General features: G+C 39.4%; 1 protein-coding gene across 1 annotated transcript in view; it reads left to right on the top strand.

Annotated features, from left to right (window-relative positions):
* The window catches only part of LOC127576745 (cilia- and flagella-associated protein 58-like), a 151,370-nt gene that overhangs the window by 14,688 nt on the left and 116,724 nt on the right, over positions 1–19,958 (top strand). Inside the window, 5 exon segments of the mRNA XM_052027456.1 lie at positions 1,331–1,468; positions 3,818–3,977; positions 8,490–8,572; positions 11,933–12,124; positions 19,574–19,735. Coding sequence (XP_051883416.1) covers positions 1,331–1,468; positions 3,818–3,977; positions 8,490–8,572; positions 11,933–12,124; positions 19,574–19,735 — 735 coding nt within the window.

Consider the following 19,958-nt stretch of genomic DNA (forward strand, 5'->3'; position numbering starts at 1 on the left):
TCCCTCATTGACTCTCCCCTGCAATGACATCCTTCCTCTCCCTTGCAAGGCCTCTGCTCTTCCCTACCCCTCAAGTGATCTCTCCCTCCTTACTCGTCCCCAAACTCTCCTCCTTACTCTCTCTCCATCGCTTCTCCTCTCATGGACTTTTCCTCCCACGCATGGACTCTTCCATCTCTTCCTCTCTGTCGATTTTCCCTCCCTTCCATAGACTCTGCTCTCCTTGAAGGACACTCCCTCCATGGACTCTCTCCTCCCCTCTATTGGCACTCTCTATTCTTCCCCTCCTTCGACACTCTCCTTCCCTCCTCTGAAATTCTCCACCCATTGACCTCTATCTTCCTCTCCTCTCCTCTCCCTAATATAGACCTTCATTCCTTCCATGGTTTTCCCCTCCACAGACTACCTTCACTTCTACATAACCTCTCTTCTCCCTTCCTCTCCATGGTCTCTTTTCTTTCCTCCATGGGTTCCCCTCCCTTGTCCTCAATGGATACCCCATTCCTTTCCACCCAATGGTCTCCTTCTGATTTTCTTTTCCCTTCTAGCTTCCTTTTTCTCCTATCTTTTCTCTACTGCACTCACTTTCTGTTTCTTTGTAGCTGTACAATTTGCTGATTTCCCCACCGCTTTTATAACAGGCAAATCGTGGAAGTAAAGCTATTCCACAACAATAGGGCAAGTAAGAACATTTTATTAAAAATTTCTGAGACTTCTTTTGAAAGTTGTTAATATTGGACATCCAAAAAAAATTCTAACCTGTTCTATTTGTTTGTGTGAATGTTGTGCGCAAAAAAATGAGGGATTCACTTTTAGTTTTTGTCCAATATTTTGTATTTCTTGGTAAGGAATAAGAATACTAGTTACAGAGCACAATTCATTTTACTCAGCCCTGGCAGTGTGCTCCAACTTAATCACTGAAAGGTATTCTGTGCAGCATCTCTGTAACATTTCCAATTTTGACTATAAGGCATATAGCACCGAATACAGAAAGTGACCATCTGGCCATTAAATCAGTGTTGGATTTGGAATGAGATTGGCAAGTAAGTGTCAGTTCATTTGAGGTTTCATGCTGTGGATCCATGTGCAGTGTGATGAGAGGAACAACTTTAATTTACATTGGCTCTTTATAACCAAAAGCAGAAGAAACTTCCACCCTAATGGTTTAAAATGAACTTGAATTTGTTCCAGAAGCAAAAGTCCACTTGTCCAATCCCCTTCAATATCTAGTCTTCTTTGGAATTAATTAAAGTTTATTGTGCACAAAATGTCACTTCGGTGTGTCAAGTATAATTTCTCTGTTTTTAACAATTGTTTTTTCTTTCAACAGATTTTGAATGAAAGAGCTTCAAAGGATTTGGAATTACTTAACCAAAAATTTCTCAAGCTCCAGCAGGAAAATGAACAACAAATTATGATCAATGACCAGCTAACAGTTGAAAATCAACAGAAGTTGATGGACCTTAAAGTATGCATTATTTCCCCTCTCTTACCTTAACTAAATAAAATATGTTTATCCTTTCATAAACATCCTTAAAGTACGCTTATGTTTTCATAAGGATGGGCAAAATCTATGCTGGCATTCTGAAGTACTGAGACAGTGCTGCATTGTTAAAGGTGCAGTCTGTTGGATGGATGTTTAAACTGAGGCCCATTGTGTCTTTTCTGAATGGATGCAAAAGATCCAGTGCCACTATTCGGAGAAAGAGCAGGGCAGTTCTCTCCCTTTTTTTAAAACTAATATTCATCCTTTAACCAATGCTATTTGTATAGGAACAAGTTATGTACAATAGTTTGTCATGTTCCTACTTTGCAACAACTACTGTAGTTCAAAAGCTATTCAGTTGGCTATAGAATATTTTGGGATGGCGTGTAGTCAGGAAAGACACAATATTAATGAAGATCTCCCTTTTATTACTTATCCAGCCCTTTGGAGTCTTAGTTTCTCGTTTAAGCTGAGTTGAATCTTCACAAGATCACAAGACAAGGGAGCAGAAGCAGGCCATTTGGCCCATCGAGTCTGCTCCAAGGAAAAGGGAAAAAGAAATGGGGTGGGAAAAAAAAACTATTCTAATCCCATTTTCCAGCCTTATCCCCATATCCCTTGATACCCTAACTATTTAGATATCTGTCTATCTCCTCCTTGAACACCCCCACTGATCTGGCCTCCACTGCTGTGCGTGGCAAGGAGTTCCACAATTTCACCACCCTCTGGGTAAAGAAATTTCTCCTCATCTCTGTCTTGAAACTGTACCCTCTAATTCTAAGATTGTGCCCTCTGGTCCTGGACTCGCCCACCAAGGGAAACAGCCTAGCCACATCTACTCTATCCTTTCCTGTCAACATTTTAAATGTCGCTACGAGGTCCCCTCTTATCCTTCTGTACTCCAGTGAGTACAGTCCAAGAGCTGACAAACGCTCATCATACGTAAGCCCTTTCATTCCCGGAATCATTCTCGTAAATCTCCTCTGAACCCTCTCCAACATCAGCACATCCTTCCTAAGATGTGGGGCCCAAAACTGCGCACAGTATTCCAAATGAGGCCTCACTAGTGCCCCGTAGAGCCTCATCAACACTTCCTTACTTTTATACACTATACCTCTCGAGATGAATGCCAACATAGCATTCGCTTTCTTAACCACTGATCCAACCTGGTGGTTAACTTTTAAGGTATCTTGTACGAGTACCCCCAAGTCCCTTTGTACTACCGTACTTTCAATCTTCTCTCCTTCTAGATAATAATCTACCCGCTTATTTCTGCTTCCAAAGTGTACAACTGCACATTTCTCAACATTGAATCTCATCTGCCATTTCCTTGCCCATTCTCCTAAACTGTCTAGGTCCCTCTGCATCCTTTCTATTTCCTCTATGCTCCCTACTCCTCCACTTATCTTGGTGTCATCCGCAAACTTAGCCACACAACCATTTATTCCATCATCCAAATCATTGATGTACAAGGTAAAAAGGAGCGGCCCCAACACCGACCCCTGCGGCACACCACTAGTAACCGGTAACCAACCAGAACGAGATCCTTTTATTTCCACCCTTTGCTTCCTGCCAACCAGCCACTGCTCCACCCATTCTGCTATCCTACCCATAATTCCATGACCTCTCATCTTATTAATCAGTCTCTTGTGAGGCACCTTATCGGAGGCCTTTTGAAAGTCTAAATACACAACGTCTACCGCCTCTCCCTTATCCACCCTACCTGTGATTTCTTCAAAAAACTCCAATAGGTTGGTCAGACAGGACCTCCCCTTCACGAAACCGTGTTGACTAGGTCCAATCTTGCCTTGCGCCTCTAGGTATTTGGTAACTTCCTCCTTGAGGATAGATTCCAATAATTTTCCCACCACTGACGTCAGACTAATAGGTCTGTAATTTCCTTTGTGCTGCCTCCCACCTTTCTTATACAACGGAACTATTTTAACCCTATTTGCTCTTCAGATGCTCTGAAAGGAAAGGATTTTCAGGGCTTTAAAGGGATGGTGGGTCAGTTGTTCAGCTAGACTTTTCTTACATAGAGCCAGTACAGATTCAACAGGCTGAATGGCCTTCTTTCTTGCTGTAACCATTCTCTAATTTATTTCAAAGACTTTCTACTTCCTCCCCTTGTAACCTTCTCTGCTTTGCCCTATCAGAGCAGATAGATTGCTGAAATCCTCTTGATATCTTTGCCCTCTGTTCTTGACTGAATTATCCCCCACTAAGGAATTGTAGCTTACACGAGAGTAAAGGAGACATTTTGAGCAGGAAGCATTTCCTCTTTGTAAACTAGCTTATTTTAAGTAAATGCATTTCTGTCATCTGATCTAGTCAAAAGAGGAAGATGTGGCTCAATTGAATCAAGATGTTGTCAAGTTGACTAAGGTGAGGGAAGTGTTGCAGCGAAAGTTGCATCAAGCTGAGGACCAAAAACTGGATCTTGACCACCAGCGGGAAACATTGAAGAACCTCACTGCTTCTCTGGAGAAAGGTAGGGTCTATGCTTGCCAAATATATAATGCAAACTTGATTAAAGCCTGCTTGACCCTTGCCTAGTATTAAGTAGTTTTTACAGCACAAAAATATAACTATTTGACTAACACACTTGGACTTAGGATGCATGTGAACCTTCCTCCCCTGACCTTTATCTCAGTGTATCAAGGGAGGTTAGACCGACTTGGATTGTTTTCTCTGGAGCGTCAGAGGCTGAGGGGTGACCTGAGAGGCATAGAAAGGGTAGATAGTATGAGTCTTTTTCCTAGGGTGGAAATGTCAAATACTACAAGGCATAGCTTTAAGGTGAGAGGGGGAAAATTTAAAGGAGACTTAGAAGTTTTTTACACAGAGAGTGGTGGGTGCCTGGAATGTGCTGCCAGGGGAGGTGGTGGAAGCAGATACAATAGCTATGTTTAAGGGGCATTTAGACAGGCACATGAACAGGCAGGAAATGGGGGGATATAGATCAGGAGCAGGCAGATGAGATTAGTTTAAATTGGCGCCATGGTCAGCCTGTTCCTGTGTTGCACTGTTCTATTTTCTTTGTATCAACAACACATCCTTCTAGTCCTTTCCTTTTCATATAATATCAGCCTTCTCTGTAAATTCATCTGTTTTGTTTGTCTCAGCAGCTCCATGTGGTAGCAGTTTCCATATTCCAATTACACTCTGCACAAAAAAGAAGCAGCTTGTGAATTCCTTACTGGAACTATCCGAAATATAGTAGTCAGGAAACTTGAAAGTCACTTAAAACTAGTCTTTCTTGTTGTCACTTAAAACTGAGACTCTGTTGATGGAGCAACAAAATATTATGTATTGTGTGAATGAGAGATTTTTAATGATGAACCATTCAAAACACTATTATTAGTTGATTAATAGGGTGGCTATGGGTGCTTTTTGGTATTGATAAATGTCATAGAACCTTGTGAAGTCCAACATTGGTTATCATAATGTAATAAAAACCTGAACCACACTCATGGTCTTCATGAAATGCAAGTCACATACCCACAGTTTAACCTGCATAGTTATCAAAAATATAATGATTTTGTTTATATATTTTGGTATAGTTCAGCAGCAAGATTTGCTGAGACGCATCTCTTGAATGAAAGTTGCATTTTGTGCACTCTTGGGTAAATGATTATTCAGAATTATAATTGAACTTGAAGGACACCTATAAAGCATGTTTACTCCCAGTAGATTAGATTTAATCAGCTTTATTATTCAACTTTTAGAATGAATAACCTGGAATGTTTCAATAATAACTTCTGTGCATGACATAAATGTTTTCATTTGTAATCTCCTTGCACCTCAATAATTTACTTGCAAGTATACGTCTTGAACAATGATGCTGTGAGTTAGTGGAAAAATTCAGATGACTAAAAGCTTGCAAAATCTCTATGACCAGATAGCTTGCACTGCATAGTTCTAAAGTGATTGCATTCACAACTTAATACATTCTGGAACAGTTCCAGTGGGTTGGATGATGTCAAATATAACACTGTTTTTGAGAAAAGAGGGAAAAGAAAACAGGAAAGCACAGCGCACCAAGATGACATCAGTTGGAGGAACTCAGCAGATCAGGCAGCATCTATGGAGGGAAATGGACAGTTGACGTTTCAGGTCAAGACCCTCCATAGATGCTGCCTGACTGCTGAGTTCCTCCAGCTTTTTGTTTGTTGCTCCAAATTCCAGCATCTACAATCTCTTGTGTCTCCAAGCTGACATCAGTTGTTGGGAAAATCTTGGATTCGTTTGTTAAGGTTGTGGTGACAATATATTTAGGAAACCATGTGATTAGACAAATCAAGATGGTTTTGTGAAAGAGAAATTGTGTTTGACAAGTTTATTCAATATTTTTGAAGACATATTTAATAGGGGAACTAGCAAGGGAAATGTAGCTGAATTTCAAAAGGCAGTCGATAAGGTGCCACATAAAAGATTGTTGTAAAATATGGGTTTACTGAATTGGGGATAAAATATTAGCATGAAGAACAGTTAATGGTTTAAAACCAACTCAGAATAAATGGATCATTTTCAAATTGTTGGAGAATTTACTCAAAGGGACCCCAAGGATCAGTACTGGGCACTCAGCTATTTGCAATTCATACCAAAGATAAATTTAAAATAAACAGGGTATGGTTTGTTCAGGGTTTCTGACAGCGTATGGTAAGTGGGAAAATGATATAAGAGGAGATGACAAAGACTTAGCAAAGAGATATAGACAGATTAAGTGAGTGAGCAAGAAATGGTAACTGGAGAGCATGGGAAAATGTAAGTTTATTCATTTTGGTAGTAAGAGAAGTAAAATTAAATTTAATTTTGAACAGTGAGAAACCAGTACAGGCACACTAAGGGACCTTGGAGTACTAGTGTATGAAAGACAAAGTCAAAGAGCAAGGATTTAGGAATGCAAATAATATGTTGGCCTTTATTGTGAGGGAATTGGACTATAAGAATAAGAAAACTTTGAAGTGTATGGGCTTGTGTGGAGTGCTATGTGCAATTTTGGTCTCTGTAGCTTTTTACCTTGGAAATGGTGAAATGTAAAATCTGCTTTAATTTCTGGGATGAGAGAGATCAGAATAAGATTTATTATCACTGACTTATATAATGTGAAATTTATTGTTTTGCAACCACAGTACAGTGCAAAGTTATAATGATCATAAATAACAAAAATAAATAATTAAAAAAAAAACAGAGGAATAATAAAGTGATGTTCATGGACCATTCAGAAATCTGATGGCGGAGGGGAAGAAGCTGTTCCTGAATCATTGGGTGTGGGTCTTCAGGCTCCTGTACCACCTTCCAGATGGTAGTAATGAGAAGAGGGTATGTCCTGAATGGTGAGGGTCCTTAGTGATGGATGCCACCTTCTTGAGGCACCACCTCTTGAATATATCCTTGATGATGGGGAGGATTGTGCTGGCTGAGTCTACAACCCTCTGCAGTGTCTTGCGATCCTGTGCGTTGGAGCCTCCATACCAGACTGTGATACAGCCAGTCAGAATGATCTCCACCGTACATCTGTAGAAATTTGTAAGAGTCTTTGGTAATATACTGAATCTCCTCAAACTCCTAATGAAGTAGAGCTGATGGTGTGCCTTCTTCGTAATTACATCAATATGTTGGGCCCAGGATAGATCCTCCGAGTTGTTGATGCCCAGTAACTTGAAGCTGAACAGAGTTTGAATAAACTGGAATTTTGATAAATGAGAGGTAATATTACTTAAATATAAAAGGTTTTGATTTAGGATTGACAGGGTAAATGCCGGTAGTCTTTACCAATCTGGAACTCAGCAACAATTCTCAGGATATGGAATCAGTCAATTATAACTGAGAGGAGATTTTTTTGCTCAGAAGTTGATGACTCTGAAATTCCTTCTGCGAGAGTATTTTAGATGGTTAGTCAGGGAGCATATTGAAGGCTGAGACTGAAAGATCTTTTGACACCAAACGAATCAAGCGATGTGGATATTGGGTGGGAGCATGATTTAAGGTAGACATTCATCCATGAACATCAAATGGCAGAACAGGCTTGAGGTGCAAAAAGCCTGCTTTTGTTTCTACTTCTGATGTCCTATAAAAATGTCTCTAATTTGTCAGGGATTGTCAGTCGCTCAGAAAAATATTTCTGTGCCAATAAATAGATGTTCCTATGGTGGGTTTCACTGAAGAGAGGTGAAGATGATGCCTGAATGGTGTGTGACATGTGAACAACTTATATTTCCATGGATAGTGAAACAATGATAACACAGCAATAGGACAAATTGGAGACACAAGACTGCAGATGCTGGAAATCTCTCACAACACACTAAGGAGCTGGAGGAACTCAGCAGGTCAGGCAGCATCTAAGGAGGGAAATGGACTGTCAATGTTTCGGGTCAAGATCCTTCATCAGGACTGGGAAGGGTCTCAACCTGAAACGTTGACTGTCTATTTCCCTCCATAGATGCTGCCTGACCTGCTGAGTTCCTCCAGCTACTTAGTGTGTTGCTACGGGATGAATTTCCAAGGCTGTTCTGATGACTTACCCAAAGCTTTAAATGAAATCTGTAGATATATATATTGTATGCCCATTGTCAGAGCTGGGATAGGAGGAAATAATTGAAGGTGAAACATTGTTTTATTGTTTACAAAGAACTTGCATCTTCCCATTTCCTTTATAGGACTGTCAGTGATAACTGACATGTTTCTATCTTGACTCCCAAATTTTCCCCGGGCTTATCTACTGCATTAAGATCTAGAGGCTGTCAGGTAGAAAGGATTCAGAGAAATGAACTTAAAATCAATACAAGGAGCTGGAACCAAATCACTGCTGGAGTCGTCATTTGGTAAATAAAGTGTGTGGTTACAACTTAGAATCTTAACCTGACATGCATAGAGATGCTGGCAACTTTATTTGTAAGGGACATAATTTTCAAACTATATAGGATGGTTTGATTCTTTTTTTATATTTTGAAAGTGACCATAATAAAGCCTCTAATTTTTTTGTCACTCTCCTTTTCAGAGCTGGAGTCTACCAAAAAGCAGGCTGAGCTTGATAAGAAAGCAGTCGATGAGCTGGTTAGAGAACGAGACATTTTGAATAAGGTAAAAATATTGATATGTGCCATCATTAAAGTTATAAAATATCTGGAATTGAGAAATAATTTATAGATTTTTACCAGCTGCAGATAAACACTGGATTGGCACCTCATTTTCTCTGAGAGTTTAATGAAGCCCATGATATCTTGCCTGTCAAAACACATACACACATACTTATGCGGTTAGCAGTTATTACAAGGCAATTATTTAACCAATCAGGGTACTGAATTTGGATGATCAGCCATGATCAAATTAAATGACAGAGCAGGTGTGAAGGAATGAATAACCTACTCCTCCTATTTTCTATGTTTGCCCTAACCCCTTTATTAATGACAGAAGAACTTTATGACTGAATTATTTTTTTAAATCAAACTCAAGAGCTGATATGCATTACATAGAAGTTCTCTTTCATTTTTTGATGGAAATCACCAACAATATCACCATTGTAGTTGCTAGGACTGATCTCTTGTAACAAAGTCAACATTGGTTTTATATGTTCTTCATTAATTGTTTGCCTTTGATGTTATAATATAAGTCTATATAGCCATTCAAAGGAAGATTTGGTTCAACAATTGAACTCCAGTTGTCATTCATCAATTCCTGCATGGGGATGTATAATTGGTGAATTTGCCACTTATATTCTTATGTGATGAACAGAGTAGTGAAATTTCTTCTGATCACTATTTTTGGCAAGACCTTAAATGCACTTGTAAAACCCCCTTCTTCTTAACCAAGCCCTCATGGGTGAGAATGACTTCCACTTTCCATTCGGTGGGATGTGAGGCCTGATGGAATCTGATGTCAGGCATGTAAATAGTGCTGGTTTGCCCATTGAAGCTGACCAAGCGTAATTAAGGGCAATACACAAAAAGTGCTGGAGGAACACAGCAGGTCAGGCAGCATCCATGGAGAGAAATAAACAGTCAACGGTTTGGGCCAAGACCCTTCATCACGACTGGAAAGGAAGAGGGCAGAAGCCAGGATATGAAGGTGGGGGGAGGGCGAGGAGAACACGCAGGCAGGGGATAGGTGAGATCGGGTGATAGGAAAGTCCAGGTGTAATTAGGGCTTCCATTCTGGGAACATTGGCATTGGAAAGGATGCTAACATTGGTTCACTTATCCTGCCAGTGCATTTGGAGGATTTTGAGGGAATAACATTGTTGGTATCTATCCAGTACTTTGAAGTGCCTGTTGTAGGTAGTCCATGTCCCAGAAGTGTATGGGAGGGGAGGGATCATTCTTGCACAGGAAACCATGAGCTTTGTGCCAGGTTTGAAGTATCCCTCTGCAAACACTTGTTCACAGATGGCCAGAGGCTGTTCTGGCATTGTGAAGGCAATGGTGAATTTCATCATCAAAATCTGCCCCCACCAAGAAATGTGTATTGAGATAAGACGAGTGGTCCTTATTATCCAGGGTCATGTTATGGACCTTTATCATGGACCTTACAATTTGGCAAATATAGAAAATCCTCCCATTGTTTGTATAACTAACACAAATATGTATGCTTGAAGAATTGACACTCTGTTTATTGTTGACTTGTCAGAAGTCCATAATGGATTTTCAAAAATGGATCTTAACAGTTTTCAGATTAATAGTTGGGAGGAGCCATCAAAAGGTACTGTGGGTGGGGTGGGGTGGTGGCAGGTCTACTACTTGGCCTTCAGAATTGTGGAAATGATACTTATATACCCGGTTTCTAACTAAGACTTTTTCTGTATCCTGGTTTGACCAATTTTCTTTCCACAGTATGTGATGTGAAGGAAACGTACCTTACTTTTCTGCCTGTGTGAAAAGGTTGTGGAGGACAACAATTCTGAATGTAATACTTACATACTCTGGAAAAGAAATTCATTTTTTGTTGTAAGCACTGAAACAGTTACTAGAGTGTCAGCTGCCTGTTGTAATTTCCCTTATTTACTGTGGGCATACAGCCGGCAGGCATTAGTGACTAAAGTCAAGTATACCCCTCTACTGTCTTGGGATCAGTTCCTCCAAGCATAATCCACATTCCCATCAAGTATCACAGCTTGTATCATCATGAGGCTTTTATCTTACCTACTGCCTGGGAAAAGTGTTATTGAGTTTACTGAAAATAAAGAGTCAAAAATGCACTATTTTCTTCCCGGTGAATTAGACTGCTTTTTAGAAAGGTTTTGGTTTTTGGCTCATCTCACTGTCTATAGTTATGAGTCAATTTCCTTGTCTCTGGCCCCATGAAATGGAATTTTAATTTAATTAAATCTACAAAGGTTCAGAACAATTCTACCCTTATGTAGCATGATAAATTTGGTTCAAAGTAGGAAAATTTTAATTCACTGACATGTCTGCCAGGTGATGCTGTAAGTGATCAGAAAATCTGGCATCAGGTCTACACATATTCTGGTGGTTGCAAATTAGTCATGTATGTTGGCGTCACTATTGGGAAGGCAAAAATTACATTGCAATAAGTTTATAAAAGTAATTTTCATTATAATCGTGGACATTGCCATCTGTAATGGCAACATTGGTATAAAATGCATGCCAATGAAAGATTTATAATATGATATTTTCCATTGTCTTTGCTTATGCAGAATTGGCATTAAAATATGTCTTAAGGTTGGGTTATGAACTGGGGAAGAAACACAACAGAACACAAAAATATAATTTAGCTCCCATTTTAAAGTACTTTCTATATATGTTTCCATTCTAAAACTCCATGTCAATATTTATAATGAAATCTCCGCCTGTAAATTCATCATCATTTAATTATATCCACCTGCCAGTGGTGACACTGCAATACCTTCATGTGTAAGAGGATTTAGTTATGGTATGATATGTTAGAATTGACATTTTACCTTTATAAATACGAGCAAAGGAATTTATGATGAAACAAGCTGACAAAAATACACACAGACATAAGATTTTTTTATATAACTGTGGAAAGTTGATTGCTTCTCTATATCAATTTCTATTTTGGTCTTCAGGATTAGATTCTGAGAAGTTTTTTTTTGATTTTGATTTTGTTATGAAGGTGGTTTAATAAAAAAAAGGGAAAAATTATTGTAAGTACATTTAAACTTGAGGATATTTATCATGGATTAACTAGTTGAGAATGAGCTGGTCTGCTGTATTATTCAGTGCATCCATTTTAGGCAGGTAGAATTTTTTTCTAATTCAGGTTCAGGATCTGGAAAAGTTCCAGGATGATTCACATTTCTAAATTTCAGAAAGGTGTGCATCTTACATTTATATCAATTTTACCTCTTGTAGGATTTTTGCATGAGGTCTAAAGTTTTGTCAACATAGAGCTAATTATCTCATTGAATCTTTGTAAAAAGAATGTGGAATAAAATGACAATGGCTACATTTTCCCTTTCCTTAGAATGTTTTGAAGGCAGTCGGTGCTACTGAGAAACAAATGAACTTGGTCAAGTTTCACGAGCAGTCAAAGAAGGTCCTGGATCAGGAAATTCAAAACTATAACCTTGAAGCACAGAAGCAGAGGAAAATTATTTTCCACCTGGAAAAAGAGAGGGATCGATATATCAATGAAGCCAGTGATCTTACACAGAAGGTCAGTGTTTAGCATTAAATTAGGTTAATCCAATTTAGAAGTCCATAAGGAACACAGAATTTGCAAATGCTGCTCTCCACTTGAGAGAGGCAATGTTAGCTTTTTTTTGATGGAAGGTAATTAAAGTCAAAACCAGAATGAATTAAACATTAACTTTGCAAAGGGTAGAGTTGGAGGGAGAAATGAGTCAGACTGCAAACTGAATTAACACCGGCTGATGTAATTAAATCTGCATGCTTGGTACCTTATTTTTGACAGGGAATTAACTGCTATAAATGACATAATTACAAAAATACCACTTTAATCAAAAAACACTATCTTGGTGTGCTTCCAAAGGTTTGCTTTCTCGCACTAGTAAATTCTTGCAGTGGCAGGTTAGGAGATAATTGGCAAACATATTTTTATTTGGCTGCTGCTATCACTGTGTTGCTGGTAAACAGGCCAATTTACCAGCTGGAGGGCACAACTGGTGAATGGGAAAAGCTGTGTATCACAAATGCTCTTAATCTGGCCATTTCTCATTTTAGCTGTGCAGGGTTTCATATCATGCTAGAATCACAAAGTGCTCAAAGCCAGGTTCCTCAAAGTTTGCTTCCTAAGAGGCTCAGCTAATAACTTGTTACTTCCATTTTCCAGCACCATAATTAATTATAATTTGTGTCAACAGGTTACTTAGCTTCCTGAATTTAAATCTAGTTTTCTTTTAAAGCTTTCACTTTCTGCTCCTTGGAGCAGTGATCCAATTAGTTGCATTGAAAGAGCAGCCATCCAAGTGACCATGATGATATTCAGGAAGGGTTGACAGGCTACTCAACCCTGGGAGAGTGTTGCAGTGAACCATTCATGTCTTTACTTGAAATCCTCCAGCAAGATAATGGGGATCCCAAATAGAAAAAACTGACTTGTTTAGAATTACCAAAACTAGTTGAAGCACTTAGTTGGTTGACATTAGGTAAAGTCATTCTTCTCATTTTAAAGACCTTTGGAACATGATCATCTTGAAATAATCTATTTGGAGTTCAGATTCTATAATTTGTACTTTGATCAAGTCCAGGAGATTGAACTTTTTTTCTTCATCTTAATGGTAGTATTTAAAAAAGGAGAAAAGTATTCTGACTTGTTTGAAACAGGTCTACATCTCAGATTATTGAAATCATAAAGATACCAATTAGATTGCTGTTTGCTTTAACAATGGAAGTATTCACAACTGAACACTGAAATAGGTTAAGGGATGTTCAATCATTCCATTCTTTTTAGCAGTGTAATTTGTAGAATGGGTGCAGATAGCAAATGCATCAGAGCTCCTTAATTAACTGAAGGTTTGTCATCTTTAATTTCCTTTGATAGTTCAGTACAGCCTTGAAGCATGATAGTAATTATCAATGTCATTCAAAATGATCCCAAAAATATGCAGCACAGTTAAGTGTAATAGGAATGTGGTTGACAGAATTCTCTGGGTTTAAAAGTTAATGCACTTGTTAAGGTAGTTGTCAGCAAGCAGCGCAAAGCATTAAATTCATACCAAACCATTATCTGACGACATCTTGCACCTCTTGCACCAGTACTGGTCATATCATTTTCCCTCAAGTTTTGCTTCCTCCTACAAGCTGCAGGTTTTTAAAACACAAAATTGATTCAGGTTATTTTCCTCTCTGTTCGTTGAGCTACCACAGCGAATCTTGACCCTTGATGTAAAATGGTGTATTTCTTTAATCAGACTCATCTGGCTGAAGAAAATTGCAAGCAGGGAGCATCGGTTGCCAAATGACAGTCCTTTGTGTTTGATTGTTTGTTTAAATAAATGCATAGAAAAATCCACAAATAATAGACATTAACTGGTAAATTCAATAGAAAAATAAGGATATAACTTTTGCTTATGGACTGTGTAGAATGTGAACTTGCTTCTACTGGAAATAGTTGAAGGAAATAGTTCAGAAACCAGATGAGTATATAAGTACATTACAGTAAAAAGAATGAAAAGAGATGCTGGCCATCACTGAGTATAGGAGTTGAGACGCTATATCGCAGTTGTACAAGATGTTGGTGAGGTCGCACCCGGAGTATTGTGTACTGCTTTGGTTACCCTGTTTTAGGAAAGAAGTCATTAAGCTGGAAAGAGAGGAAAGAAGACTTACGAGAATGCTGCCAGGACTCGAAGGCCTGAGTTATAGGAAGAGGGTGAGCAGGCTAGGACTGTATTCCATGGAGTGTAAGAGACTGAGTAGTGTCCTTAGAGGTGTTTAAAATCATGAGGGACATAGATAGGATGAATGCCAACAGTCTTTTTCACAGGGAAAGGGAATCAAAAACTATAGGACGTAGGTTTAAGGTGAGAGGGGAAACATTTAAAAGGGGTCTGAAGGGCAACTTCACACAGAGGGTGGTGTGTAGATAGAACGAGCTGCCAGAGGAAGCAGTTGAGGCAAGTAAAATTATATTTAAAAGACATTTGGACAGGTATATGGATAGGAAAGGTTTTGAGACATATGGGCTAAATGCAGACAAATGGGACTGGCTTAGATGGGCATCTTGGTTGGCATGGACAAGTTGGGCCAAAGGGCCTGTTTCCATGCTGTATTACTCTGTAACTCAATGACTGAGTTGAGATGAATAGATATACTGCACAGACCTGTTGGGCCAAATGGTCTATTCCTGTGCTGTATTGCCTAAAGAAAATCAGGGCTGTTGGTCTGTAACTACTTGATGTCTCTGTACAAAGACAGCACCACCTCAGACTATCTGTTTAAGTAATTGGTTCTATTTGGAGGAGGCTTTTCCATCTTGTGCTGCTCACATTCAAACTGCCAACATCTTCAAGCCTATCCCCTCCTGCATGTTTTAATGAATATACTAACTTATCTGAGTTTTTTTTTAAGAGTAGTCTTACCTTCTTATCTAGGCTGCTCAGAATTGCTCTTAACTGAAAACTAGAAAGAAAAATTTTAATTTTCTATTGATGTCTTAGTTTCACAAATATGGATAGCTTTATTATTTTTTAATGCTGGGTCAGAATGCTGTGAATGTTTAATTTATTTTCAATTGGTACATGGTATCTCCATGAGGAATAGATGACTGCTTCATCCTTGCCTTGCTGCCCCCTGCACTGTCATGAAGAAGACACATTCTTTCTCTTTTTCACCTAATACCCGCTAAAGCAGAATAGAATACTATTAGAATGCTCGAAACTGCTGCAATTATACAATGGCCAGTCATGGCACTGCTGATATTTAACATGGATATTTCTCTGTGTCAAAGCTACTCTTGATGAATTTGTGGATTGATTAAAATGAATACATTTCTTGATCTTAATTCAGACACTGAGCTATAGCAAATAAAAATAAGAAAAAGTAGGGCAAAAATGGATAAACCCCCCTCCCCCCACATCAATACCTCACCAAAAGTATGCAGTATTCCCATACAGTCGATTTCCCTGGCACACATATTTTACTAAACGATTAATATAATTTCAGAGCAAAGTTAGACATTTCTCAGTTGGTAATTTTATCTAAATTAGATACTTGCTGACAGAAGTGAAGCCCAATACAAAATGAAGGCGAGGTACTTGCCTACAGAGAGACATAGATACTCAGGGGTTTAGCCCATTGTATTGTTCATGCACATCGTTTAGCATCTAGCATGACAGCACAGAATGTTCCAGCATCTATAGAATTAAATATGGAAGGATCCCCAAACAGGAGAAAAATGAAAATGAAGGTACCTAACTATATATATTTTTAAAATTTCATGAAAATGATGGAAATTATTTGTTTCTAGGGTGCTATACATTAATGATCTTACTCATCCATTACCAATTAAGGGATAAGATATCACCCTATGCTTTGTCTTTTCTTTAAGAAGACATCTTTCTCCTGATCCCTCCCGACTTTTTTGGGGAGTCTGATTCTACCAATATTAGAGTCATAGAGTCATAAAACAATACAGCACGGATACAGGCCCTTCAGCCCAACGAGTCCATGAAGACCACTGTGAACAACCATCTAGTCCCAACTTTCTGCGTTCGGCCCATATCCCTCTAAGCCCCACCCCTGCATGTATCTATCCAAGTGCTTCTTAAATGATACTATCGTACCTGCCTCAACCACTTCCCTTGGCAGCTCGTTACATATACTCACCACCCTCTGCGTGAAAATATTGCCGCTCAAGTCCCTTTTAAATCTTTCCCCTCTCACCCTAAGTGTATGCCCCCTAGCTTTGGACTCCCATAGCCTAGGGAAAAGACTGCTACCATCCACCTCATCTATGCCCCTCATAATTTTATAAGATCACCCCTCATTCCCCTACACTCCAAGGAATAAAGACCTAGCCTGGCCCACCTCTCCCTGTAGCTCAGGCCCTCTAGTCCTGGCAACATCCTCATAAATCTTTTCTGCACTTTCCAGTTTAACAACGTCTTTCCTATAACAGGGTGACCAAAACTATACACAATACTCCAAGTGCGGCCTCACCAATGACTTATACAACTGCAACATGATGTCCAAACTCCTATACTCAATGCCCTGACTGATGAAGGCCAGTGTGCTAAACACCTTTTTCACCACCCTGTCTACCTGTGATGTTGCTTTCAACGAACTATGCACTTGTACTCCTAGGTCCCTGCCATTCATAGTATAAGTATTTTGGTTTGACTTTCCAAAACTCATTACCTCACACTTATCTGTATTGAAATCCATTTGCCACTCCTCGGCCCACTTCCCTAACTGATCAAGATCCCCCTGTAATCTTCGATAACCTACTTCACTATCAACAACACCTCCTAATTTTGTGTCATCCGCAAACTTACTGATGCACTCGCATCCAAATCATTTATATAAATAACGAATAACAAGGGACCCAACACTGACCCCTGCAGCACACCATTAGTCACCAGCCTCCATTCCAAGAAACAACCTTCAACCACCACCCTCTGCTTCCTACCTTTGAGCCACTTTTGAATCAACCTAAGAAGCTCTCCCTGGATTCCATGGGACATAACCTTACAGACCAGCCTCTACTGGCAATATTGGTAATCTTCACTACCAAATGACTGATTCATATATGGAAGAGAAAGATAGGGAAGCCATTTTGACAGGGAAGTTGTGTGTGGGAGGCTGGGTGGGAGCTGTAATGGTGATGTGGTGAATAGTTTGCATTGGCTCTGAGGGTGATGTTTTCTCTCCTGAAATACTGTGCACTCTTTAATTTAGAAGTTATTCAGTAGTGCTCAGGTGTGAAAACCCCAGCTGATTTCCTTTTATACACCTATCAGTGATGTTGTAACCCACATGCTACACCTGAGTGAATTGCATAGAATTGGAATTAGAATTGGTTTATTATTGTCACTTGTACCGAGGTACAGTGAAAAACTTGTCTTGCAGACCATTCATACATATTAATTCATTACACAGTTCATTAAGGTAGTACAAGGTAAAACAATACAGAATGCAGACTATTGTTTATTGACTACAGCTCTGCCCTCAATACAATAATCCCAAGCTTGTCACCAAACTCTGAGACCTAGGACTCTGTAACTGGATCCTTGATTTTCTAACCAACAGACTGCAATCAGTGAGGATAGGCAGCAAGACCTCTGGCACGATTATTCTCAACACTGGTGCCCCTCAAGGCTGTGTCCTCAGCCCTCTACTCTAATCCCTATACACTCATGACTGTGTGGCCAGATTCTGCTCTATCTCCATCTACAAGTTTGCAGATGATACCACCGTTGTAGGCTGTACCTCAAACAACGATGAGTCGGAGTACAGGAAGGAGATAGAGAGCTTAGTGGAATGGTGTCATGACAACAACCTTTCCCTCAATGTCAACAAAAGAAAAGAGCTGGTCATTGACTTCAGGAAAGGGGGTGGTGCACATGCACCTGTCTACATCAACGGTGCCGAGGTCGAGAGGGTTGAGAGCTTCAAGTTCCCAGGAGTGAACATCACCAACAGCCTGTCCTGGTCAAATCATGTAGATGCCATGGCCAAGAAAGCTCAGCAGCACCTCTACTTCCTCAGGAAGCTAAAGAAATTCAGTTCGTCGCCTTTGACTCTCACCAACTTTTATCGATGCACCATAGAAAGCATCCTATCTGGATGCATCACAGCTTGGTATGGCAACTGCTCTGCCCAGGACCGCAAGAAGCTGCAGAGAGTTGTGGACACAGCCCAGTGCGTCATGGACATCAGCCTCCCCTTCTTGGCTTCTGTCTTTACCTCTCGTTGTCTTGGTGAAGCAGCCAGCATAATCAAAGACCCCACCCACCTGGGTCATTCTCTCTTTTCCATCAGGTAGGAGATACAGGAGCCTGAGGGCACGTACCGCCAGACGTAAGGACAGCTTCTGCCCCACTGTGATAAGACTATTGAACGGTTCCCTTATATAATGAGATGGACTGTGGCCTCACGATCTACCTTGTTGTGACCTTGCACCTTTATTGCACTGCACTTTCCCTGTAGCTGTGACACTTTACTCTGTACTGTTATTGTTTTTACCTGTACTACATCAATGCACTTTGTACTAACTCAATGTAACTGCACTGTGCAATGAATTGATTTGTACGATCGATATGCAAGACAAGTTTTTCACTGTACCTCGGTACAAGTGGTGATAATAAACCAATACCAGTAAAGTGTAACAGGTACAGAGGAAGTGCAGTGCAGGTAGACAATAAGGTGCAAGGTCATAACGAGGTAGATTGTGAGGTCAAGAGTCCATCTGATCCTACTATGGAACAATTCAGAAGTCTTATGATAGTATGGGGTCATAATGTAGAAACTTCTGTTAGCTAAACTAGTGATTTATAATATAGTTAGTCGTTACTTGTTTTTGGTAATGATTGATTTAGCAGTGACCATTTGTTATGTAGTGGAAAGTGATTGACAAAACAGCCTGCTTCTTTCTTAATCGTACAATTAAAGGAGAGTTTAAAACTTATTTTGAGATTAAATGTTTAACATAAGAAGAATAGCATATGGATTTTCATCTCTTAGAGTAGAAAAGCCTGGACTGATGGGAGTCATTCTGTCTCTAAGCTGTTGGATGTGTTTGATCAATCTCAGTACTTAATTGTCCATAAAGCAAGATTTACATTGACTCAATTCTTTTGGCCATGGGATATCAGCCATGCTCAGTTGTAGAGGTGACAGGTATGGGAAGTGAAAGCATCAATCTGCTTAAAGGCACCTTGCAAATAACATGACAGAAGTGCTTAGTGACTGAACGAAGTGCAAAAAAGTGGAAGAAAAGTTTGATGAACTTAAAAGTTGGCATTTCTTTTAAAAATAATTTAATTGTTTATCCTTGTGAAATTAGCTACTCCATGCTAACAAAATGAGGACTTGAATCTGCAAAAAAACTGGTATAATTTTATTTTAAAAGTTGCTGAATCTTGTATCCACTATTAAAGTCAAATTATGGGTTCCTAAATGTCTAGTATCATTTTATCTGCAGGTTCTTCAGTATATGGAAGATATTAAAGTTTTTGAAATGCAGAATTTTGACTTCAAGAAGAAAATCTCAGAGGCTGAAAGTAAACTAAAACAGCAACAGAACCTTTATGAGGCTGTGCGTTGTGACAGAAATCTTTACAGCAAGAACTTGATTGAAGCACAGGTAAGGATATTCTTTGCAATGCAACACTTTAAAGTGTTTTCTTTGAACAAAAAATATTTTTCTATAAATTTTGGGTGTGTGACCAGCTCAAGCAAGATTCCATGTATAACCCATACCAAACTGCCACATGAAGGTCGGGTTTGCTCCTTATCTCCTGTAGTCTGTGGAGTAGTGGTGTAATTTAAGCTAGGGTATACCAAGAATTTGACTTGGTGACAATGAA

The sequence above is a fragment of the Pristis pectinata genome, chromosome 12, assembly GCF_009764475.1.
Source record: "Pristis pectinata isolate sPriPec2 chromosome 12, sPriPec2.1.pri, whole genome shotgun sequence".
NCBI classification, from domain to species: Eukaryota; Metazoa; Chordata; class Chondrichthyes; order Rhinopristiformes; family Pristidae; genus Pristis; species Pristis pectinata.